The 26,105-nt window shown below is 41.7% G+C and overlaps 1 protein-coding gene across 2 annotated transcripts in view; it reads left to right on the top strand.

The window, feature by feature from the left end:
- The first annotated feature begins 4,663 nt into the window (after positions 1 to 4,663).
- The window catches only part of SNTB1 (syntrophin beta 1), a 285,077-nt gene continuing 263,635 nt past the window's right edge, over positions 4,664 to 26,105 (top strand). For both annotated transcript variants that reach the window (XM_055287139.2, XM_063643529.1), the window contains exon 1: positions 4,664 to 5,598. In XM_055287139.2, the coding sequence (XP_055143114.1) occupies positions 5,028 to 5,598 (571 nt within the window). In that variant the 5' untranslated portion in view covers positions 4,664 to 5,027. The remainder of the gene's footprint in view (positions 5,599 to 26,105) is intronic.

Raw genomic sequence — 26,105 nt, 5'->3', positions numbered from 1 at the left:
CAGCTTTGACACAAACTTACAGTGTGGCCTTGGATCCTTCCTTGCACTGCTCTGAGCTTCAAATGCCACATCTATGAGTAAGCAAGCTGGAGGTCGCTTCAGACCATTCCAGTGACCATTCTCTGAAAGGGGACACCTAAGAGAGTACATGCTTTCCTAATTATACACAGTATGGGGCTGCAGTACAGTTGTCCCAGCCTTACTGAACTGAAAAATGAGGTCAATAAGGTATGCCTTTGAGAGTCAGCATTAACAATCAGAGGCCAGATATGTGGAGTTGTCTGAGATGGGAACAACAAACACTCAGGCCTACTTGAGGGTGCAGGACAGGAGGAGGGTGAGGATTGAAAAACTACCTATAAGGTACTATGCTTATTATGTGAGTTATTACACCAAACCCTGTGACATGCATTTTACCTATATAAAACACCTGTACATGTACTCCTGAACCTAAAATTTAAAAGTATTTTTTGTTTTTTGGGGGTTTTTGAGACGGAGTCTTGCTCTGTCACCCAGGCTGGAGTGCACTGGCAAAATCTCTGCTCACTGCAACCTTCACCTCCCGTGTTCAAGCAACTCTCCTGCCTCAGTCTCCCAAGTAGCTGGGACTACAGGTGCCCGCCAACACACCCGGCTAACGTTTGTATTTTTAGTAGAGACAGGGTTTCACTATCTTGGCCAGGCTGGTCTCGAACTCCTGACCTCAGGTGATCCGCCCGCCTGGGCCTCCCAAAGTGCTGGAATTACAGGCGTGAGCTACTGCGCCTAGCCATAAGTTTTTTTTTTTTTTTCTAAAAAAAGACAGGCGAAGTATAACAAGACCACAAGTCACCAGTTTCAACTTGTTAACATGTCTATAGAAAAAAAATGTGTTCACTGGGGGAGGGCAGGGTGTTCTCTAACCTTGGAAAGAAGGAAAGGCCACAGGCACCAGCTGGTTCCACCCTTCTCCATATGGTCTAGGGGAAGGGCCTTCCTCCTCAGTGTCTCCCTCCCAGTGGAAAGGCTGGCTTCAGTGTGCAGACGAACACAGGGGCTGTAGCTAACAGGCTTTGAGGATTTTCAAGAACGTAAGGGCAACAGTTAAGAGTCTAGACTCTCGCAGCTGGCTTTAAATCCTGACTCTGCCATTTACTAATTACATGACAGGGGCAACTTATTAAACCTGAACCTCCCCTTCTTCACCTGTGAAATGGGAATGACGGTAATAGTAAATATCCTCAAGAATTGCTGGGAGGATTAAGTTAATATGTGTAAAGCACTTAGAATAGGGGCTGTAATTATGATTCCAATGGCAAAGCCATCTCTGGCTAACATACATGCCTCAGGCCTAATAATTGTCTCCTCTCATTCTGATGCAACTTTCAAAAAGCAACATACTCCTTCCCATGTAGGTTTGCTTACACAGAAAAAAAAACATGTGCTTATCACAGAGATTCTGAGAAATTCCCATCCCAGAGCCTACAATTTTTCTTATGGCAAATCAATATATTATCCGTGGTTGTGCCTCGGCCTCCCACATTGCTTGGCCACAGAGGCAAGATGCAGGCATGATGTTGATGCAGGATTTCTGTTCCAGGAGTAGATCTGTTTTGGTATGTAAATCTTCACAGTAGCACTCTGGTGCCTATCTCAACCTTGGTGTGTCTGGATTTCAACGCAGATGCTCAGGCTCTGGTTTCACTGAAGAATGATGCACATGAGTCCTCAGTCTCTAAAGCAAGGGGCCAGCTTCAGCTGCTTTTCCGTCCTGAGAGTGGATGGTGGTACCACCTCTATTAGCTCCTTGTCTGATTCCGCACATCACAAAGGGCTGGAGAGCGCCTGAGGCTGCCATCCCTGCTCTGGCCACCTTTGCATGAAAGAGTAAAGAGTTTTTGGAAAATGGGTGAGTTAAAAATATAGGAAAAGGGAGAGCTACAAGCAGAAGCATTAACCCAGAGCACCCTTTCACCTGCAGTGACCCCGCCTTCTCAAGAAAACGTCCAAATGTTTTCATTTCATTCCTTGACCTGGCTGGGACTGCACTCTTTAGGGAGTCATCTGAGCCTTTAAGCCTCCTTGATTAAAAGTGTGAGTCATTCTAAAAGATTTAGAGAACTTTCAACGATGATACACATCAATGGGAATGTGTTCAATAAGATTTATTTCCTCTCAACACCTTGCTGGGTTGGGTTTACTTCAGGAATTAACAGAACTGTGTGTTTTGTTTTGTGTTGTGTTTGGAGAGAGGGTAGACAGCAGTGGGAAGGGGACGTAACTGAGAAGCATAAAACACCTTAAGCGGACCATGAGACCTGCTTAGAGTTAAGGGAAAACTTGAGAAGTTCAAGGATAGAACAACTCAGGCTCGTTCAGGTGTGGCATGGGTTATGTGGGCATTTCTGGATTGGTCTGGAAAGGTAAACAACCACTATAATATCGTTACCCTGGAAAAATGCAACTTGAAATCTAAATAACTAACTTGCAAAGCAACTTTTGAAATGCAACCCATTCCAACTGAATTCTTAAATAGGGGGCTTCTTATATGGGAACTCAGGAAGAACGAGAGGTCCCCAGGCAGCATTTGGTGTGGCACTGGGAAAACAAAGATAGGTCAAAAGCTTAGAGCATAGAATGAGTTACAGCTGGAAGAACATTTGTCCCTGGAGTCTGAGTCAGGCATGACCTGTTAAAAACCCCAGGCCAGCAGAGACATCTGCCCAGAGCAAGATAGAAAACATTTCCTGCATTTAAGAACAGGAGGTTTAAGCCACTTGGGCTATGTTGACTCTTCATTCTAGAATCTGGGTGTGTCCAGAATTGGTGGGTTCTTGGTCTCACTGACTTCAAGAATAAAGCCGTGGACCCTCGCGGTGAGTGTTACAGTTCTAAAGCCGGCGTGTCCGGAGTTTGTTCCTTCTGATGTTCGGATGTGTTCGGAGTTTCTTCCTTCTGGTGGGTTCGTGGTCTCACTGGCTCAGGAGTGAAGCTGCAAACCTTCGCAGTGAGTGTTACAGCTCTTAAGGCGGCACGTCTGGAGTTGTTCGTTCCTCCCAGTGGGCTCATGGTCTCGCTGGCTTCCGGAATGAAGCTGCAGACCTTCGCGGTGAGTGTTACAGCTCATAACAGCAGCGTGGACCCAAAGAGTGAACAGTAGCAACATTTACTGCAAAGAGCGAAAAAACAAAGCTTCCACAGTGTGGAAGGCAACCCGAGCGGGTTGCCACTGCTGGCTTGGGCAGCCTGCTTTTATTCTCTTATCTGGCCCCACCCACGTCCTGCTGATTGGTAGAGCCGAGTGGTCTGTTTTGACAGGGCACTGATTGGTGCGTTTACCATCCCTGAGCTAGACATAAAAGTCCTCCACGTCCCCATTAGCTCAGTTAGATACAGAGTATGGACACAAAGGTTTTCCAAGGCCCCACCAGAGCAGTCAGACACAGAGTGTCGATTGGTGCATCCACAAACCTCGAGGTAGACACAGGGTGCTGATTGCTGTGTTTACAATCCCTGAGCTAGACATAAAGGTTTTCCACATCTCCACCAGACTCAGGAGCCCAGCTGGCTTTACCCAGTGGATCCCCCAACGGGGCTGCAGGTGGAGCTGCCTGCCAGTCCCCCACCTCGCGCTTGCACTCCTCAGCCCTTGGATGGTCGTGCTGTGGAGCAGGGGGTGGCGCTCATCAGGGAGGCTCGGGCCGCACAGGAGCCCATGGAGGGGGTGGGAGGCTCAGGCATGGCGGGCTGCAGGTCCCCAGCCCTGCCCCGCGGGAAGGCAGCTAAGGTCCCGTGAGAAATCGAGCGCAGTGCCAGTGGGTCGGCACTGCTGGGGGACCCAGTACACCCTCCGCAGCCGCTGGCCTGGGTGCTAAGGCCCTCATTGCCCAGGGCCGGCAGGGCCGGCCGGCTGCTCCAAATGCGGGGCCCGCCAAGCCCACGCCCACCCGGAACTCCAGCTGGCCCGCAAGCGCCGCGCGCAGCCGCACAGCCCTGGTTCCCGCTCGCGCCTCTCCCTCCACACCTCCCTGCAAGCTGAGGGAGCCGACTCCCGCCTTGGCCAGCCCAGAAAGGGGCTCCCACAGTGCAGCGGTGGGCTGAAGGGCTCCTCAAGTGCCACCAAAGTGGGAGCCCAGGCAGAGGAGACACCGAGAGCGAGCGAGGGCTGTGAGGACTGCCAGCACGCTGTCACCTCTCATTGGGACAGCATATTCCCTTTTAACTCCTGGAGAGCCCAGGAGTCTGAGTTTAGCTTCCTCCCGGGAACCCGGGTGGAAAGGAGAGACAGGTAAGAACTCCGCAAAGGCAGCAAAGCCTGGGTTTCAGGAAGCGGAGGGAGGAGACCTGGATCTAGTTACAAATGAGTTATAAGACCCAGGGACAATTCTACGGGCTGGGTGTGAAACGGAGGGCGGCTCAGGAGGACCGAGTGAGGGCACCGAGGTGGGACGCACGCACCCAGAGAAGGTGCAGTGTGGGCGCCCACGGAGTGGGGGAGCTGGGAAGAAAGGGGGCTGCGGTGGGCTGGAGAGAAGCGGGACGGGGAAGGCGCTCGGGAAGCTGTCCCCGCGGCGTGGTGCGCTCTGGGGACAGAGGAGGGGAGGTCTGGGCGGGCGGGCGGCGTGTGACCGCCGAGGCTGCGGCGGCTGGAACAGGTGAGCGGCCGCCGGGTTGTGGGTCCCCGCCCTTCACCGTCAGCGTGCCTCCTCCCACGGACTCTCTCCAGGCTGAGCTGCTCCGCGGCTCCGCTTGCTTTGGGGTTTTGCAACTGGCTGCTGGCTTTTTTCCCCTCCCCTGTCTCGGTCTCTCGTTCTTCTTTTAGGTTGCTCCACCCCGCTCAGGATCAGGCGAGGGGGAACCAGCCTGACTGCAGCTGCCAACTCCCGCCGAGTGCATCTGCGAACTCCCGGAGCGGAGTCCCGCCGGCCGCCACCTCCCCGCGGGACGCACTCTCCTCGCTCCCACGGGCCCCGCGTCCTCCCCCCGGCCACCCTTCCCCACTTTTCCCCCCTTTTCCAATCACATGGCATTTTAAGAATGCCAGAAAGATGGCGGTAGCGGCGGCGGCGGCGGCGACTGGGCCGGCTGGCGCGGGAGGCGGCCGGGCGCAGCGGAGCGGACTCCTGGAAGTTTTGGTGCGGGATCGCTGGCACAAAGTTCTGGTGAACTTGAGCGAGGACGCCCTGGTTCTGAGCAGCGAGGAGGGCGCTGCGGCGTACAACGGCATCGGGACCGCCACCAATGGCTCGTTCTGCAGGGGCGCCGGTGCCGGGCACCCGGGCGCGGGCGGCGCGCAGCCCCCGGACTCGCCCGCCGGGGTCCGCACCGCTTTCACCGACCTGCCCGAGCAGGTACCCGAGTCCATCTCGAACCAGAAGCGTGGCGTGAAGGTGCTGAAGCAGGAGCTGGGCGGGCTGGGGATCAGCATCAAGGGGGGCAAGGAGAACAAGATGCCCATTCTCATCAGCAAGATCTTCAAGGGGCTGGCGGCGGACCAGACCCAAGCCCTGTACGTGGGCGACGCCATCCTGTCCGTGAACGGAGCCGACCTGCGGGACGCCACCCACGACGAGGCGGTGCAGGCGTTGAAGCGCGCGGGCAAGGAAGTGCTGCTGGAAGGTAAGGGGTTAACAGCGCGCGGACCGCGCCGGGCGCGTACACACCTGCTGGCTTCCCACCCGCACGCTCACACTCACACTCACTTGGCCACAAGCGGACACTCCCCAGGGGGCCGGGTGTGTGTGTTTGGGTGGGGGGGGGGGTGGCGGAGGGAGTGGCAGCATAGAGTTTTGTCAACTTTTACCCACCCTGGGGGCAATTTGTCTCCAGCCCGCAGTCTTTCCAGGCTTTAATCCAGGAGGGGTGTATGGAAAAGCGAGGCTACTAGCACGGTTTCCCAGCCGGATTGCCTGCTTAGTATACTTAGTATATTATCTGTGGATAATCCTGGTAGAGTGTAGGGACTGGGATATGGAATTGAGAATGAAGGGTGAACTTAGAATATTCCTACATCCAACGTTGCCAAGCAGGGCTACTGCGTAATTGCAACTCATAGTTTTCCGCTTTGGCAAAATTTCCCACTCCAGAGCCTGGGCAGCCCAGCAGAAGAGGGTTGACTCATAAAGGGGTGAGAGAGAGGTGGCAATATTGTGAATGCTAAAACTCCGACTATCCTTCTGGACGTTCCCCCTGCAAATGGGGAACTAGGGTTATGCCTGGAGAGTTGTGTCAGGGGACGGGAAATACGTTGCAGTTTTGGGAAAAATTCACTTTCCCTACCGGGCATCTGGCCGGTCAGTCTGGATTCCAGGTTCCTCTGGGTGGAGAGCTGGTGAGGTGGTTTTTCTGGCTGCGTTTTCTGGAGCCCTATCTGAGTGGTGTGGAAACAACTGTGCATTTGTAAACAGTTTCCCCTGCGTGCGAGAAGCCGAGAAACTACTCTCTCTCTTGAGATCTGATGTCCCCAGTCCCCTCATTATTGAATGTGAATAGAATAGGAACCACCGTTTTGCACTGTTCATGGCTATGTTGAGTTATGTGGGGGAGAAGGGCATATGGTAGTAAACTGAATTCTCCTGTCTGGCTACAGCTGCATTTCTCACTTGTTTCTCTTCTCTTTAGTGCTGTGTACATGCCTCTGTCAGCACTAATAACGTGTAATTATTTTATCTGTTTACTCAGCCTAGCCTAGCTATAGATTGTGGTATCTGGAGTCTTTTATTTAGTGGTGAGTCTCTCTTGAGCTTAGTTGCTCCATGACATGCATGCTGAGTAAATGAATAAATGAACCCATAGCTATTGAAATAGACTATTTCAGCTGAGACCTTGTAATATGGTGATTGATTTAAGCCCTAAACTAAGGACTTAAGTCAATTTTCTGCTTACCTAGTCGTGGCACTAGTATGTGAAACAGAAAGTTTAAAGTAAGGGTGCCAGCATCGCTAGTGTGTGACAGCTGATGCAACTCCCTGGTATGTCATGGTCCACCTCCTGGCCCACAATGCAGAGAAATCCTCCCCCACCAACCTTGTTTGTCTAGAGGATTTGTGATGTCTTCACAGTCAATTGCCACCCTGGACCCAGAAAGTGGAAAGCTATTTGCTTTGGCTTGATGATTAACGTAACAGAAAAAAGTTTTCTTGACTCAAGTGTGTGTTGGTTTGTGTGACAAGGGGCAGGTGGGATCTGGGGCAAGTGTTATTTGGACTATAAACTGTTGGGCACCTGCTCAGTTTGCAATACTTACTGTAAATACTGGGGGAGGGGTTGGGGGTGGGGCGGAAGGCAGGTCATTTTATTTTAGGTACCATCTTTTATTATGTCCCTTTTTTTCTTCTCCTTGCTTTCAGTTTAATGAATAATGACTTGGTAAAGAGGTAAAAAATATCTCTCACCCAAAAAGAGGAAGAAATTTCTCTGCAATTGAAAATAAACTTAGAGAAAGAAAAAAAATCAAGCAGTTATGTGACTTTCTTGAAACAGAAACTGAAAAGTGAGTTTCATAAAATCCTCTAACGTGACATTCTTAGAACACTTTGTCATTTGTCACAGGCAGGACCTCTGGAGAAACCCTGTGGGTCTCCTAGATACGCACCTTTTTGGCTCAGTGTGGCAGCCTTATCCTCAGCCCAAGTTTTTCAAAATCAGCTGCTAATGAGAGAAGCGGAGGCCCTGCTCAGAACAGTGTCTCTTATTCTGAGCCAAAGTGTTCATTCTCAACGCAATGGTAGTCATCAAATACCATTAAGTCAAATATCACAATCCTCTCTTTTGTAGCTTAGTCTAATACAGGGATTCCCAGTTGAAGGGGCTTATTAGGATCACCTCAAGGGTTTTTTAAAAATACATACCTACTGTGCTCCAGCCTGGGCGACAGAGCAAGACTCCGTCTCAAAAAAAAAAAAAAAAAAAAAAAATACATACCTGCTTCTTATTCTGAAATGCAGTGTGGATTCCAGAGTTTCTACATAGGAGAGGCTTTGAAAATGTAATCTCGTTGTATGACAGGGCAAAGGGAGATGTTTTAAAGGTACATTTATATAGCAAGTGTACCCTTTTTTTTTAAACCTAGATTCCTTTTTGTTTGTTTATTGGGGGAGTAAATGGAGATTAGTTTAGTACTCCAACCACCGCCTGTATGCACCCCACTGCATGACATGCGCCCCCTCGTGGAGAGTTACTACCTCTACGAGTGGAACACCCTGTAAAGTGAAACCCTGGAAAAGTTTCAATGCCTGCATTCTAGGCATAGATTCCGCCACAGAATTAACATAACCTTCCTGAGTCTCAGTGTCTTCATCCGCGAGATGGGAATAAGGAAACCTGCTGGACCTGCTGACTTTTCAGGGCTGCTGTATGGAAGAACATATTGAGAATGAAAGGCATATATCAAATATCTGCTGCAAGTAGTTAGTTTTACAATTCAAATGAAATGAACATGAAACTGTCCCTTCTCAAGGACAGTCCTACCTTTTTCCTTTACTGGAGTTTATATTTCTCATTTTTATAACACTTTTTTTTTGTACTATGGTGTAATGCTGGGAGACCATTCCTGTGGGACCAAAAGAGTTAAACAGAACCTGGAGAAAGAGCATCATAACAATAGCTAACATTTCTTGAGCACTTAATATGTGCCAGGCTTTACCTGTTACACTTATAGTAACTGAGGCCAGTACTGTTGTTATTGTTCATTTTACTGATGAGGAAATTAAAGCTTACAGACATTAAGTTTTTTGCATAAAGTAACATAGTGGCCGGCGCGGTAGCTCATGCCTATAATCCCAGCACTTTGGGAAGCTGAGGTGGGCAGATCACAAGGTCAGGAGTTCAAGACCAGCCTGGCCAACATGGTGAAACCCTGTCTTGACTAAAAATACAAAAATTAGACGGGCATTGTGCCCCATGCCTGTAATCCCAGCTACCTGGGAGGCTGAGGCAGGAGAATCTCTTGAATCCAGAAGGCGTAGGTTGCAGTGAGCCGAGATCATGCCATTGCACACCAGCCTGGGCGACAGAGCAAGACTCCATCTCAAAAAATAAAAAATAAAAAAATGTAAATATAAGTAATGTAACATAGCCAGGAGCATTCCAAATCTATCTGATATAAAAGCTTATACTTTTAACCTCTAGGCAATACTGATGCTCTGAGCTTCCACTTGGAACTGTGTACTTGAACTGGTTGGAGTTATTGGGTTCAAAGCATTCTTCTGCCCCACTCCTGAAGTGCTTGGGACAAATCAGCAGGAAACAGCAATTGTGTGGGCCACTCAAAAGGGAGGAACGGGAAAGAGGAGTGAGTCTTAAAAACCTAATGCACTAAGTGTCTGCTGTCAAAACGAAGCTGCTGTAACATGGACCAGCCCTATCATGGTTAAACACATGGCCAGCAAGGAGACTAAATGTAATCCAAACTCATATCGTGAATAAGCTCTGCCAGTTAAGCTGGTGTTTAGCCAATATTCATTAAAGTTAAGATCAGAAATCTTCACACCACAAGCTCATTTCTCATTTTAAGGAGTAGGGGCAGGGACTGCGCATCCAGCCATGCAGGTATTGGACCTATAATTCCAACAACAGCATTCACATAGACTGTAGTGTCAATGGCACCCTCTGGAGCTGGGCACAGTGCACCTGCACAGACGTCCTTGGCAGCTCCAGGTCGGGGGGACAGAGGAGTTTTTTGCTCTTAGATTGATAGTAAAATAGTAATTTGAAATAGGTCAACTTTTTTGTAACTGAAGCTACAAGGAAATTAATTTATCCATAACTTTGTTGAGATCAAGAAGTTCAGAATCTTCTGGAAGACTCATGTTGGAGTATGGAGGTGGGGTGGACTGAATAATCCTTTGATCCAAAAGGTCTCCTATGGAACTGGACTGGAAAAAGTGGAAACTCAAAGAAGAAAGTCAAGGACAGTTGTTGACATTAACCCTGTCCATTAGAGCTTCCCCTTCAGCAATGCTCCCCTGGAATGTTTGCCTGAGATGGTCTGGAACCTCGCTTTCACAATCACTTTCTCCAAAGGTGGAAGTGGGAATGATCAAGGAGGAAGATGGGAGCAAGGGAGGGGCAGTGATTTTCTGGAATAAAATATCAGGATTGGAAGAAAATTTGAATTTTAAGGAGTCTTATTTTATTTAGGATGTACAGATTCTTGAAGAATACCCAATACCCTGGGATTGAAGTCTTGAAACCCATGTTTTTATCTTCTACTAGTTTCACTTTTACAAGAAATTTCATCTTTTTAGGGCTTAGTTTTCTTTACTGGAAAGCATAGGGAGCTGGGTTAAGCCATCTCTAAACCTTACTCTGTCTTAAATCCTATAAACTCAGACCCAGTGCACATCACTAATAACAAGATTTTAACACCCCTTTTATTATTGTAAAGTGAATTTCACAAATAACATAGCCTAACTCTAATTTAAGTTTAAACAGCAATAGTATGCCCTAGTAGTAATATAAAGGAGAAATAAATTGTTAAAACAAAAACAATAAATTGTTAAAACAAAAACATGTTTCAATAGATAAATGCATGGACACAACTACACCAGGGGTCATAATGAAAGAGTTAGATGCTCGCACTATTTATGTGAAATCACTACCAATGCACAGCTGCACATGAAGATAAGTAGGGCTGTGTGGTATCATTTACATTTAGGAGCTAGACAAGCCTTTCACTGTGAAGGACTACCCCAGGTGTTCCAGGATCTCCAGGTTCCCTGGCTTCCTTCACTAAATACCAGCAGTGTGACACCCCTTCTGCACTTCATCGCTAAAAAGCCTTCATAAATTTCTGAACTGCCATTCGGGAGGGAGGTATGGACCCCACCTTCTTGAGAACTGGTGTCCTGTAAGAATGCTAATTCTGCCTCATCACTTTGTAGTGCCTAACCTTTTGCAAACTCTTTTTCGAATATAATAATAGCTAACACATGCAAAACATTGTGCCACATGCTGTTTTAAGCACTTTACACGGATTAACTCCCTGGATCCCAATGCTATTAGTATCCCTATTTTACAGACAAGAAAACTGAGGCACAGAGTTTAAGTCACTTGCCACTTATTCACACCGTGAATAAGTGCTGAGTCTTAGATTCAAGCACAGGCCTTATAGCTTTTAATTCTCATAAATGGCCCTAGGAGATAAATAGATAAGGGATGCTTATCCCCAATTTGTTGATTAGGAAAGTGAAGCTGCAAAGGTTGGAATGATTTGTCAGCATTGGTCTTCTGTTTTCTTATCTGGTGTACTAGTTTTCTATTGCTGCTATAACAAATTACTAGAAACCCTAGTAAATTAAAACAACACACATTTATTACAGTTTTTAAAGTCAGAAGTCTGACACAGGTCTCACTGAACTAACATCATCAACAAAGTTTTATTCCTTTCTGGACGTCTAGGGGAGAACCTTTTTTTTTTTTTAATTTTAATTTTTAAATCTTTTCCAGAATCTCCTAGAGACCACCCACATGCCTTGGCTATTGGTCCCATTCCACTTTGAAAGCCTGCAATGGCGGTCTCACATCAAATCACTCCAGTCTCTTTTCTGCTTCCCTTTCCTTTTTAAGGACCCTTGTGATTACTTTGGTCACTAACAAACACACCAGGATAATTCTCCATTTAAATGTCATCTCCTTAGCAACCTTAATTCCATCTTCAACCCTAATTCCCCTTTGCCACATAAGTTAACATATTCACAAGATCTGGAGAAGACCAGGACGTGGGTGTGTTTGGAGGGGGGGTGGGCATTCTTCTGCCTACCAAATCTAGTTTGCTGAAGTTGTAATGGTAAGAAATGTCCTGAGTAGTCATTAGATGATGAACCGCACCTTTATAAATAATCACTTTCTCTCTCATTGCAAGAGAGTTTCTCATTGATTTATATATTTGCTCTTTTAACAACTAATTTATTGAGTGTCTTTTATGTACTATACACTACTAGAACATTGCCCTAAAGAAGCAACATTCTGTTGACAGATACAGATAAGCACCATGCAGATACCTACAAGAGGGAGGAAAAATGGCTACATTATGGGCATTATGAGATGCCGTGGTAGCCCATGGGAAGGGTATCTGGTCTGTTCTTGGACAGGGCAGTATAGAAGGCAAATGCCTTCAGGCAGCCTAAGAAAGAGCCTGGGCCTCATCTGTAGCTCAGTGTGGCTAAGAGGGCAGAATGTGACCTTCAGACTACTGAGGGGGAAGAGTGGGGAAAAAAAAGTAAGGAATTGAGGACCATGCCTTGGGGGGGCTTATTACAGAATTGGATTTCAGATTGAGGGTAAAGTGTTTTAAGCAGGGAAATGTCATGCTCAGTTTTGCATTTAAGGTAGATCACCCTTTAGAGTAACATAAGGTTGGTAAGGCTCTAGTAAGGCTAGTAGGTGACTTCTTACTCTCCAAACAGGAGCTGGAAATCAGATGATCTAACACCTCATCAGGCCCGTCCTGCTGTATACTACACAAACTGAAGACGCTGTGAGGTGGACAAAAGGAAGTTAAAGAGGTATAAGGCATGGCTTCTGATTTCAGGGAGCTTCAAGTAATTGAGGAGGTAGGGCATTTGAGGCTGATTATGAAGTACTTGAGCCAGTGATTAGCGATATAAGTTAGCCCTTAGCATAGTGCCTGGAACATATTAGGCTGTTAAAATGTGTTAGAAAGGAAAAAATGCTAAAGGATAGATGAATGGATGGGTGGAAGGAAAGAGGAAGGAATAAAGGGAGGGAGAAAGGGAAGGAGGGAAGGAAGGAAAGGAAAGGGGAAGGGAGAAAGAAAAGAAGGAGGGAAGGGAGAGAAAGAATTGGAAGATTAGTTGCCCGTTTTATGACTCACATCATCCACCATTCGTACTACTGGACTATGGTGGTAAACATTAGACATGGTATAATGAAAGCTATACCTTGTTCTGTAGAGGAGTAAAGAATGACTTTATAGACCTAGGAAACATTTAATGTAAGCCAATCTTGAAAGATGGTTGACGAAAGAGGAGCCAGACATGATTACAAAAGGTATAAGTGATGTAATTATCCTTTTAATGTTATACAGGTATTTATAACCACCTTTCTTTGACCCCCTATGGCTCAGGGAGCTACAAGTCTGAATATGTAAGAACATTTTCTACCTGAGGAGATGAAAACTGTCTGCTTAGATATTTTAATTGCTTCTTTTTTAAGCGTATGTAGCAATGTAAGAATTCAGACCATTTTCCTTCCGTGAAGCTGATCAGAACAGCCCTTCATTCCTTATTTCTGCTGTGGTTGGGTAATGCTCTTCATGTTCAGTGGTGCATTTTAGCAGTCACCCCATGGAGTGTGTATTAAAAATAACTCACTCCACATGGCTCCATATTTGTGAAAAGCTTCTAGCTGAATCTACCAGTGGTCTGTTTGGTGAAGGAAAATTATTCTGTGGTAGCTACTGGCCTACTAAGTGTTCCATTTCAAATGATGCACTTCAAAGCTGTTAATGTTTTCTAAAAGCCAGAAGTTCCCTTGCATTTACACCAAGTGTTTTAGATACTCATTACCCACTTCACTGGCCTTGACCTATAATGATGCTTGCCTTTAGCTCTGGCCTGTAGAGTTAAGACAAAAATATATAATACCCACCACAAAACCAATGCCCTAACAGACTCGTGCAAGTGAGCACCACTCTCAAACAGGGATAGACAAGATGGAAAAGCTTATGATTAATAGTGATTATGATGGAAATTAAAATGATGACCCATACTTTTTAGCTCAGTACTTTTTTATAAACGACTACTTCTACCTGTGGTTTGAAGTATCATTCTTTGCATGTTGGTGAGCATGGAAAGATATATCTAAACTGACTGGTTGGTGAGTATCACTGCATTTGACATATCCTGTTTATTTGCATTGCTGTTCAAACTGCCATTGTTTCTTCCTGTCACAGTTTTTTTTTTCTCTTCTCAAAGCAGGTCAGTGTAGTGGTTTAGAGGATGGGTGTTAGATTTACTCTGTCTGGACTTAAATTCCTATGCCATTTATTTCTAACTGTGTGCAAATTACTTAACTACAACTCTCAATTTCTTAATCAGTAAAGTAACTTCCTCTTCGTAGGTTTGTTCTGAGGAATAAAGGGATTATGTATGTGAAACAGTTAACTGATTGCCCGGAATTAGTAAGTCCTAAATTAAATAATATGTCACATCTCATGCTTAGCTTAGTATTATTTCCCAATAATACTTAGAGTTCAATAATACAATAGAATTCAATCGTATAAGTTATAGGGTTTAAACATATGTTATATAAAGTCGTTTAGGGGTACAAGGAACAATTTGGGATTTGCCATATAGGGAATGGAACAGTGTAATGAATGACCAAGGTGAGGTTGTTTGCTTTGTGGGGTGAGAGTTATGATTCCACACGGGTGTATTTCCTTGATGATTTTTAAGCAGCATCAGATGTTTTCCATCAACCAGACCACAGTGTAGGCTGCTGTGGGTTTTGGTGGGCAAATATGAAATCTGTATTAAAATGCTAGTTGTGCAGAAACATGCAGGAAACTGTTTTGTAAAGGGAAAGCCAACACATAAGGATTTAACCTACACAGTAAAATTCAAACTTCTTTGAAAGTTTGAATTTTCAATTACTTCAATCTTCCAGTAATTATGGAAATGTGGAAATATTAACCAAAAAAAGCCAAAATGTTTCTTTTATTGACTGTTAATTTATAAAACTTCTTTCTATAAATTTACATAAACGTAATAACATAATTGTTATTAAACCAACACTATAGTTTTTTATTCTCTACTTAGTCCTGTGCTTCATGAAATCCCAGAGGCTATCCAGTGGAAGATATATCATTGTTTATGCACCTTTAAGAAAGAAAAAACTGTCTTCAATGGGGAGTCTATAAGATACCTGCTTAAAGTTGGGACACCAAAGGGTTATCTCTTCAATGCAGGCAAAAATGAGAAATAGACCCATCACTCAGAAAGGGAACTTGCAACAAAGGAACTTGCAGGTCTCAAATTTGGTCCTAGTAGAAGGAAGGACAAATATCTTCCCTGAGATTTTGATTTTACAGTGTCATTGTGAATTTAAAAAAAAATGTTTAGATAGATAATTTAATTTAAAGTGGCCTCAGGTGGGGAGGCCCCTGGACAAATGATAGGAGCAGCTGTGAATACTCTCTGGAAGAACTCTAGTTCCATCCAAGTCTCCAGGGATTTTAAGATGTCAGCCATTTTCAAGGACATTCTCAAAATCAGAGATGATAAAATATGAAAAAATCGGACAGTTTGAATTGATTAAATACAGTGCATAATAGTCATACAATATTGTTAGAATTATGAATTTTGACAATATTTGTAAGGTGAGATCTTGTTGATAGATTGAAGCAAAATGGAATGAAAATTCCATTACAGGAATGAAATTAAACTCCTTTCCTTCTAAAATAGAACAGTCTGGAGGAGAGACAGGTGTAGAGTAGTAAATTACATATATATAAGTTACAAATAGATTTTATAAAACAATAATAAATTATAAAGGAGTGAATGTTGCCACAGAACTTACAGAATGACCAGAGAAACCATTACGGATATCTGAAATTGAATGGAATGTTTCACAGAAAAGGTGACTTATATAGTAGAGTTACATTAGCAAAGTGAAATTTAAAATATAGGTAATTATTTGGCTTTTTGAGGCCTTGCATTTCAAATACTTTCATCTGAAACATTCTTTCATCTGCAATGAAAATCAAGGTTAATGATTTTTTCTTGCTTGCTTGTAATATTCCTATATTTTCCTCTGTTCTCTGCTTCATTTTTAGAATTTTTCTAAAGCAAAATAACATATGATTACAGCATTTCTTTGCATACCTTTCTCCATAGCCTCTTCTGCCGAGAATATTAGACTATATATTTCCCAGAATACAAAACTTAGAGTATTAAAATGTATATTAAAATATTAAAACATATATTCTAATATTTTAACCTATATTCATATTAGAATATATTTTAATATTATAAGTAATACGCTTATACTGTTTTTTCTTGATATATCAATTCTAGGCATTATTAACTAAATCAGGCTATGTTTACAAAATTATGACCATGACAGTATCATTCCATTTTTAGCCAAGTAATATCTATGATTAGATTTCTTGGAGTTATTAACCACTTCTCTTTTTTCCGTTTGCTTAGTATTTTTGTACTTATCCTAATTTTTTTCTCCCGAATACAACAATAGATTTATTAATTTCCAGCAGTAGTTTTACTTTTTCAGTGCTCATGCATATCAAACAATCCACCCATTCTGTATAATTTTTTTTCCTGGAGCGCTGCTTCTCTGGACTGGTCCCATCTAGGTCTGATGCATGACCTTCCTCCTTGGGCTGTCCTTGGCTTTCTGTTGTGTCTGTTTTCCTGGATCCATTGTTACTTTTTCTCTGAATTTACTCCCTAGTTATGCTGGAGCACATTTTTCAATAGCTTCCTGAGAAAGACGCTTGGTAGGTGAATATCTGAAAATGTCTTTAATCTCTCACTGGATGGGTAATTTGAGTATGATATCCTAAATTAGCTGTTGCTTTCCTTCAGCACTTTCCAGAGTTACTGGTGAGAAATTGTATGGCTTTTTTATTCTCTTTTAATAACCTTTTTTAAAATCACTAATTGTCTAGGTTGTATAAAGTTGGCATGGGGCTTTTGTTAATCAATTTGCTAAGCATGTGATAGGCACTAATAAGCTAAAGCCATGACTTTTAAACTATGTTTGGAGGTTCCCCTGGGTACATAGGGTGCCCCAATGAACTTGCCAGGATGCCAGGGAATGTTTTACAATTTCAAGGGAGATGTAGTAACATCTTTTGGACACCAGATAAATCATAACTTGAGTTTCAACATAAGATTGCTACATTCCTTCAATTATGTGATATCTTTTAAGTGAGTTTTCTGCAGTAGCTGTGATTTTTCAAAAAGTCATGAAAATTAGTATGGAACAGGAAATGAGAGTGGTAATATCTATTATAGTATAATTTCAAGGTTTGAAAAGTTGCATAATGCCCAGTAGGTGTCAAGTTTTTAGGACATAAATACTTAGTGTTGTTTGGGCCTAATTACTTAATAAATAGATTTGTTAGGTATTTCTTTGGGCCCCAAGTGTGTCATTAAAAATCACTAAGATACTAAGGGCACCTTTTACCAAGAAAGTTGGGACCTCTGAACCGAAGACTCTTACACTATCTGCATGTGGAAATCCTATTAACTGAACGTTGGACTCTCCATATTGACCCACTAATAAACTGATTCTTGTTACTATCTTATTCTTTCTCCAATTTTCCTTCATTTTTGTTAATTTTTTTTTCATTCTGGAGAACTAGATTTTTATCTACAACTCTTGTATTGATCTTTCATTCCATCTATCATATCTCTAAGTTCCCAAACCATTTTCTTGTTCTTTGATTGTTCCTTTTTTATATAGCATCCTCTTGTTGTTTTGTAGACACATTATCTTTGCTTGTCTGTCTGAGCATATTAATAATAGTTTTTTGAAGACTTTTTTGCACCAGTATTGACTCAGATGTCTCCAAGTTCCTTTTTCTCTACTTTGTTTTTGAGTGTGCTATGCATATCTGATAATTTCATCTATTTTGAGATTTGTTCCATCTTTGTGTACCCCAAGAGACAGAATCTGAAATGAGAATCTAAGTGCAAGAAGTTTATTTGGGATGTAATTCTAGGAAACACTGGCAGTAAAGTGCAGACATGAGACAGTGAAGGGAATGAACCAACAAAGGCCGTACTGTTAGTTGCTCAGTCCCTCTAGAGCTTAGCATGTCCCAATTGAAAATGAGTGGGAAAGCCAGTAAAATGGATTTACCAACTCTCCATCTTTGCGTTAAGGGTTGCTTCTGGGACATTAACTCCCTGGCCAGCATCTCTATGAGGGCTGTGTGTACTCCCAACAAAAAGATGCCTTTGGGGAGAGAACTGAAGGTATTTTCTGTAAGCAACCTTCGGCCTGTGGAGTTGAATGCAGAGGAGACATAACATGCTAACATTAGGCTTCATCATAATCACATTCTTTATTCTAAAAGAGTTCAGAGGAAATCATGGTGGAAGGTGTATTGCACGCAGCCCTAGACACATTTTCATCTCAAATCTTTTATAAAAAGCTGGTTCAGACATGAGCAAGATTGAATATATTATCCTTGGGAAGACTTGCAAGACAATATTTTGGGCTACCTATACCAGATTTTTAAAAACTTCTTGGAATGCATGGCTAGCAGAGTGTTTGTGAAATCCAGCCGATTGCTGATTGCATAGTTCCTGTGAGTAGATTATGTACAAGTTAGACTGAACTAAAAAGGGATATTGTGTACATCAAGCTTTCTGAACTTCAGAGATAGTGACATTTTGGATCAGATAGTTCTTTATTGTGGAGGCTGTCCTTTGTATTATAGGATCTTCAGCAGCATCTCTGGCCTCTACTCACTAGGTGCAAGTAGCATTATCTTTTTCTAATTGTATTAAACTAAAGTGTCTTCAGACATTGACAAGTGTTTTCTGGAGGGCAAAAAGTCCCCGGATGAGAGGCACTGGTGTACAGCCTACAGCTCTGGTTCTCAAACTTGACCACATATTATGGACACTTGGGAAGCTTTTAAAGCCCTCATGATTGGATCCTTCCCCAAGAGGTCCTGATTTTATTAGTGTGGGGCCTTAGAAGGTTTAAAAGTTCCCCAGGCGATTCTAATCTACAATCAAGGCTGGTCATTAACTGTAGGGCAGCGAAACTTGCTGAGTGTAAGACAATCAGATATGGTGGGGCCTGTGTTAAACTGGGCATCTTGTTGCCATATAGAAGAGATCTTCTCTTCTTATGGATTTATTTCTCTTTATTTGTGCTTTGTAGCAAACATAAGACATTTTTAGCACACCTCTCTTTTAATAGTACTATTCTTGTGTGACAAGTACTATTCTTGTGTGACAAGAGAACTATTGAGCCACAGAGTGACGATCAAAAGCTAGGTGTGGAATAAAGGTGTACAAACCAGATTTGTGACCTTATGCAATCACTGCACTTGCCTGGCCTCAATTTTCTCATTGATAACATAAGAATAGCAATGATACTTTATAGGGCTGAGGTGACAATTAAGAGTTAATACAGAACTTGGTACAGTATCTGGCACATAGAGATCAGCATGTGTTGACTCTTATTACAAACTGTTTGTCTTCCTCCACTTGAATATATGCTCCTAAGTGATCAGGTCTTATCCATCTTAAAACTTCAGTGAATTGAGCAAAATTAACCCATTGGCAATTGTCTGTCATTAGCCATGGCCTTCACATAGAAGGATTTGGACAAAAAAAAAAAAAAAAGAAAAACAAGTTGCTTTGCTTAATGATATTTACTGGCTGTAAAATAATGTGCATTAGTTTGGGTCAACAACTACTCAAAAATGTTGCCAGGCCATGGGCTTTTGTTATATCAACCCCTCATTGAATATCAACCCCTGAATAACAAAGCCATATGTGCTATCCCAATCCTTACTTCTAAAGTAGAAAAATAAAATTTTGAAATGGATTTACTGCTTTTCAAATATTATAAACACTTTACAATTTTTATACAGGTACACTTTATTTAAAATTTTAACGTGTCACAGGATCAGTATTTCTCATTTTGTTAGAACATGTATTCTCTGCAAATTTATCTTTGCCTCAGATATGAAATGACAGGACACCATGTTTTTGTATGGTGTGTTTATCAATCTGTATTTATCAGAGAAAAAATAAATGTAAGTTTCTACAGCTATTCCAAACACTGAATTAAATCATGTATTCCTTGAAAATGGCCATAGGCCTGGGAGAACTATCTGAAAGAAACTTTTTAAAGAAGGAATCTTAGAAAATGGTTTGTAAAATTCCATTCTCAGCTACTGTATTTTTTAAAAATGTATACCTCTTTATATATTAATATTTGAGTGTATATAATATAAAACATGCACACAAAATATACTTTGGGAAGGCTGAAACTTTTTCTTTCATAGTTGTACAGAAAGAGCATACATATAAAACATACATAATACTATATGACAGCTTTGCCACATGGGTGTTCAAATAGAAATGCTATACACATAGACTGAGGGAAGAATCCTGAGACTTAGGAATGGGAAGGAATGCTCTCTTGCAGAGCCAGGGCTGAAAGTGGATGCAAAATAATTCATTCCTGTCTGCCCCTGCCTGTTTTCATGCTGTGTGAAAACAGCATGCTTTCCCTGAAAAGAAGCTTTAATATAAGTCTCCTCATCAGCCCTTTCCCACCGGGTCGGATTAGTTAGACTCTCAGGAGCATGTCCCAGGCACTGGGAACCTCCAACTTCAAATGTACTTTCTTTCAGTTTTTAACTCCAGACCTGTGTTGTTGATTTCTGGCTCTCCTCTCCAGGCTTTCTACTTTTGCATTTTTAATCCCTATTTTTTGTATCAACTGTGTCACCCCAAAATTCATAGGTTGAAGTCCTAACCGCCAGTACCTCACATGCGGTCTTATTTGGAGATAGGGTCTTTATAGAAGTAATCAAGTGTATTAGTCCATTCTCACACTGCTGTAAACAAATACCTGAAACTGGGTAATTTATAAAGAAAAGAGGTTTAATTGGCTCATGATTCTGCAGGTTGTACAGGAATCCTGGCTGGAGATGCCTTGGGAAACTCACAATTATGGCAGAAGGAGAAGGGGAAGCAGGCATGTCTTACCATGGTGGCAGGAGAGAGAGAGAGCTAAGGGGGAGGCGCTACACACTTTGAAACAACCTCTTGAAAACTCACTCACTATCATGAGAACAGCAAGGGAGAAATCTACCCCCATTATCCAGTCACTTCCCACCAGGACCGTAGTCCAGCCTTGGGGATTACAAATTGACATGAGATTTAGGCGGCAACACAGATTCAAACTATATCATCAAGTTAAAGTGAGGTCATTAGGGTGGGCCCTAATCCAGTAGGACTGGTGGCCTTATAAAAGGGGGAAATTTGGAAACATTCATGCACACAGGGAGAGTCTATATGAACATGAAGGCAGGGATGGGGATGATGCATCTACAAGCCAAGGATTGCCAGCAAACACGAGAAACTAGGAGCAAGGCACAGAAGAGAGTCTCCCTCACAGTTTTCAGAAGGAACCAACCCTGCTGACACCTGGATCTTGAACTTTTAATCTTCAGAACTGTGAGACAATGAACTCCTGTTGTCTAAGCCATCCAGTTGGTGGTACTTTGTTATAGCAGGCCTAGGAAACTAACACCCATGTAGGAGGATTTAGAATAAATTTCATTAGAAGTTAACAGGGAGTGTATGAAATGAGTAAATAGTAACTAAATTCTAGCATTTTAGATGTTTTTTCTCTTTGTCAAATAACTAATGACACCACCTGTCTTTATTAAGTGTTCAGATGAATTCTTGATCACCTCTAGGTGTGTGGTCAGGACAGAGAGAGCTGGGCAATGGTGAAGGTTGTTCAGATTAATTTGTATTTATTAAATAGGTGGGACCAGGTCCCCTGGTATATACAGCACCACTAAATTTTGCTCTCATGCATGCCAGCCTTGCAATGTGTACAGTTAACAGAGAGCAACTTTTCCACTTTCTTTTTGTTTTGTTTTGTTGTTTTTTAACTTCTCCACTTTCTGAAAGAGTCAAAATCTGATGCCTATGCAACTGAACTAATTAATAGATTTCCTAAAATCTTTACACATATCATTGCTGAATAAAATAGTTATTTGATATAAATAAATTTTAAATGTATAAGTATTTACCAAATATTGCATGGGACATACTTATGATGAAAAATATTTGTCATTCATCTGAAAGTTAAATTCAACTGCATTTTTCTTTGCTGAATCTGGCAACCTTATTTATGTGACTTTCAAAATTATAGCCTTTCAGCCAGTCTGAGACTCTGGTTTGCAGCAAACCAGGAGTCACTAGAGATAGACTAACCAGAAAGTAGATGGTTTTAAAATGGTTTGTAAAGATAATGGTAAACCAAGAAGCTCTTTGGAAGGTATGGCCATGGTCCTTCTCAGAAGACTGAAGAACAGCTGATGGAAGGTGTGGTTCCTTCTCTGAAGCCCTGGCTCTCTCACCAATTTTAGAGGAACCAGAGCTTGGAGCAGCAACTAAGAAATGGGGCAAAAGGGTAAGGAATGAGATGGCAGTAAATCTTCAATCAGTACTGACTGAAATACTAATAAAAACTAATATTACCAACATAACCTAAAGCACTTACCAAGTGAAAATCAAAGAATCGGTCTCTTGATGCTGTTGTAAAACTAATTAACAAGATTATCATTAATAACAGCCCCTCTTTATATATTTACCTTGTACTTCATAGTATATATTTTTATATACTTGAGTGTGTATATATATATATATACATATGTAATAGTACATACACTACTTATATATTGAATAGCTTTCTCTAAGTAACACAAACTTTACAGAAGTCCCTCTAGTTAGTCATTTGAAAGAAGTGAAGGAAGGGGCTTACCTTCTGAGTTTTGTAAGTGAAGGTCTGAGAAATTTAATGCTGTCATAAATTAACTTGAGCTGATGGGAGCTGGGAATGCTGGTACAGGAAGTTTAGAGAGGGAAATATACTTAAAAACATTTCAGTGCTCCATTCCAAGTTACTGGATTGTGTCATCCTTCAGAATACTGTATGGTCTAAGGGACTTCTCAAAGTCTGTCCAGTTTCTTGTTGACTGGTATTGAAGCTTACCTTCTTAATACTGAATTCACCATCTCTGCCCAGTCCTTCAGTTTGTTCATGAAGGGGAAGGGAGCCATATGGAAAGAAAGCCTCATTTTCCTGATCTCACCCTATTAGTGTCATAACTAAACCAATTGCAGGACTTTTTTCCTTCTACGGTATAAAAAAATTTATTCACGCTTGATCTATATTAAAAATAAGCTGAGGCATATTTTATCATTGAGAAAGACTGTGAGCTAGTCACACTATAAAAGTTCTTTCATATGCTTCAAATAACAAATATATGAATATTTCAAAAACTCAATAATTTGGGGGGGTTTTGGCAGCAACATTAAAATTCAGATTAATTCTTTAATTGTTAATGTGTTCTAGAATCTTGTATTAAATAAATAGGATTTTTAAAATCACCTTAGGAAAACCTGTATTTGACTAGTTAGAACAATGTAGAGTTTTAAGTTTAATAGGCTGATCTGCAGTTACACAACTCCTTAGACCCTAAACACCCAAATCTTCATAATTCCAGTTCTGAGAAACCCAGGACACTGGAAAAAAAAAAGATTTTGAACTGGAGCTGGTTCCTTGAGTGGAACACTTCATAGATTGTATCCTGATAGATCACATTTGGGAACAGCATTTCTTCACGGGCAGCCTGTGTCCTCTGTCTTAGATCTCAACTTGCTTTATCTCTTTAGCAGCATGATTAGAAGTGGTTAGTGCAACTGCTGTGGAAAAATCCACCAGGAGGTTATCGTATTTGATGTTTCAGAAAACTTGCTTTTGAAGGCGATAGCAGTATTTCTTCATCACTGTGCCTTTGGGCAAGCACAGATATGTTGCATACCGTTAAATCACTCTCTTCTTAGGGCGCAATGTTGTTCTTTGAAAGTATTTGGTTCTCCTTCCGCCTCTCTTTCCCCCACCCTCTCCTTATGCCAAATAAGGCACATTTCCCAGACTTACTCTCCACACCCAGCAAGGTATTCCTTCAGAAATCCTGACTGATTTTTTTTAACTCATTCCATCCCAGTTGCATCTCCAAGCTCATGATACATGTTTCTTATTCATTTCAGGTCTGCACACACTGAGCACCTCTTAGTATGGACCCCTAAAGTAGATTCCAGAGATAGAAATGTATTAACAAAGCACCAACACACAGACCTATAGAGAGGCCACCTTCTTTTCTTTTCTTCCAATAGAGTTTGCCTTGAATTGGAGTCAGGGAGAACCACAGTGTAATAGACACTTCAATCTTAGTAACATAAAAGGTTGAAATTATATTTCAGTCAATGTTGATTCCATTAAAAGTATGAGTCTTGAGAGGGAAATGATGGAGAAGCAGAGGACTTCTTATGTAAATCAGGTAGTGTACAACATTCTGTACAACCAGCTACCTTTTCATAAAATAAAATCCCAAACCTTTGGAATACCATCAAAACTTGCTACAATTTAGCTTCAACCCAATTTTCCCATTTCCCAGGTTAATGCTATACTTTAGCTAAATTATTCCAGTTACCATCTAAAAACACTGTAAAATATAGGACTTGTCATGGTACTTGGCTAGCAGCAAGCAATTAGTTTATATTTGGAGGAGAATGAGTGAATGAATTAACATGAATTATTTCTTCTTCCATTGCAATTAAAAAAGATTTAAAAGCTTTAGGGATGTACAAGTAGATTTTTGTTATATGAATGAATTTTATAGTGGTGAAGTCTGGGATTTTAGTGCACCCATCACACAAGTAGTGTACATTGTACCCAATAGATAGGTTTTCATCACTTACCCCACCCGCCCTCCCCTTTTCTGAGTCTCCAATATCCATTATCCCTCTCTGTATGCATTTATGTACCTGTAGCTTAGCCCCCACTTATGAGAACATACAGTATTTAGTTTTCAATTCCTCAGTTACTTCACTTAGAATAATGGCCTCTCGTTTCATCCAAGTTGCTGCAAATGACATTATTTTGTTCTTTTTTATGGCTGAGTAGTATTCCATGGTGTGTGTGGGTGTGTATATGTGTGTGTGGGTGTGTGTGTGTGTGTGTGCGCTTCTTTAGTACTCATATATATATGAGTGGTACCCACTCATCGGTTGGTGAGCATTTCAGTCGTTTCCATATCTTTGCAATTGTGAATTGTGCTGTGATAAACATACCCATGCCAGTGTCATTTTAATATAGTTAATGTTTTCCTTTGGGTAAATACTCAGTAGTGGGATTGCTGGATCGAATGGTAGATCTATTCTGAGGAATCTCCATACTGTTTTCCATAGAGGTGTACTAATTTACATTCCCACCAGCAGTGTATAAGTGTTTCATTTTCATGACATCCACACCACCATCTATTGTGTGGGTTTTAAAAAAATTTTAATAATGTTTATTCTGATTGGGGTAAGGTAGTATCTCACTGTAATTTTAATTTGCATTTCCCTGATGATGTTGAGCATTTTTTCATGTTTGTTGGAATTTGTATATCTTCTTTTGAGAAATTCATAGCTTCAAGAATTCATGATATTTGCCCACCTTTTAATGGGATTATTTGGATTTTTTCTTGATGATTTGTTTGAGTTCCTTGTAGATTCTGGATATTAGTCTTTTGTCAGATGCATATTTTGCAAATATTTTCTCCCATTCTGTAAGTCGTCTGTTTACTCTGATGAGTATTTATTTTGCTGTGCAGAAGCTTTTCTGTTGAATTAGGTCCCATTTACTTGGTAAAGTTTTATTTGCTTTTGGGGTCTCAGTCATAAATTCTTTGCCTAGTCCGATGTCCAGAAGAGTTTTCCCTAGTTTTCCTTCTAGAATTATTATGGTTTCAGGTCGTAGATTGAAGTCTTTGATCCGTCTTGAGTTAATTTTTGTATATGGTGAGAAATAGGATCCAGGTTCGTTCTTCTACATGTGGCCATTCAATTTTCCTAGCACCATTTATTGTGTCCTTTCCCCAATTTATGTTTTTGTATGCTTTGTTGAAGGCCAGTTGGTTGTATTTGACTTTATTTATGGGTTCTCTAGTCTGTTCCAATGGTCTATGTGTCTACTTTCATACCAGCACCATGCTGTTTTGGTTACTATAGTATACATGTTTGGTTACAAAACATGTAACCTAAACTATATATAGTATATAGTATATAGTACTATATACTATAGTAGTATAATTTGAAGTCAGGTAATATGTTGCCTCCAAATTTGTTCTTTTTGCTTAGGATTGCCGTGGCTATTTGGGTTCTTTTTAAGTTCCATAGGAATTTGAGGATGATTTTTTTTGAATTCTTTAAAAAATGATGTTGACATTTTGATAGAAATTGAATTGAATCTGTAGATTGCTTTGGGCAGTATGTCCATTTTCATGATACCGATTCTTCCAATCCATGAGCACAAGATGTATT

Source organism: Symphalangus syndactylus, chromosome 7, assembly GCF_028878055.3.
Source record: "Symphalangus syndactylus isolate Jambi chromosome 7, NHGRI_mSymSyn1-v2.1_pri, whole genome shotgun sequence".
Lineage (NCBI taxonomy): Eukaryota > Metazoa > Chordata > Mammalia > Primates > Hylobatidae > Symphalangus > Symphalangus syndactylus.
The sequence above is the reverse complement of the archived record's forward strand: the minus strand, read 5'-3'. Positions and strand labels throughout refer to the sequence as shown.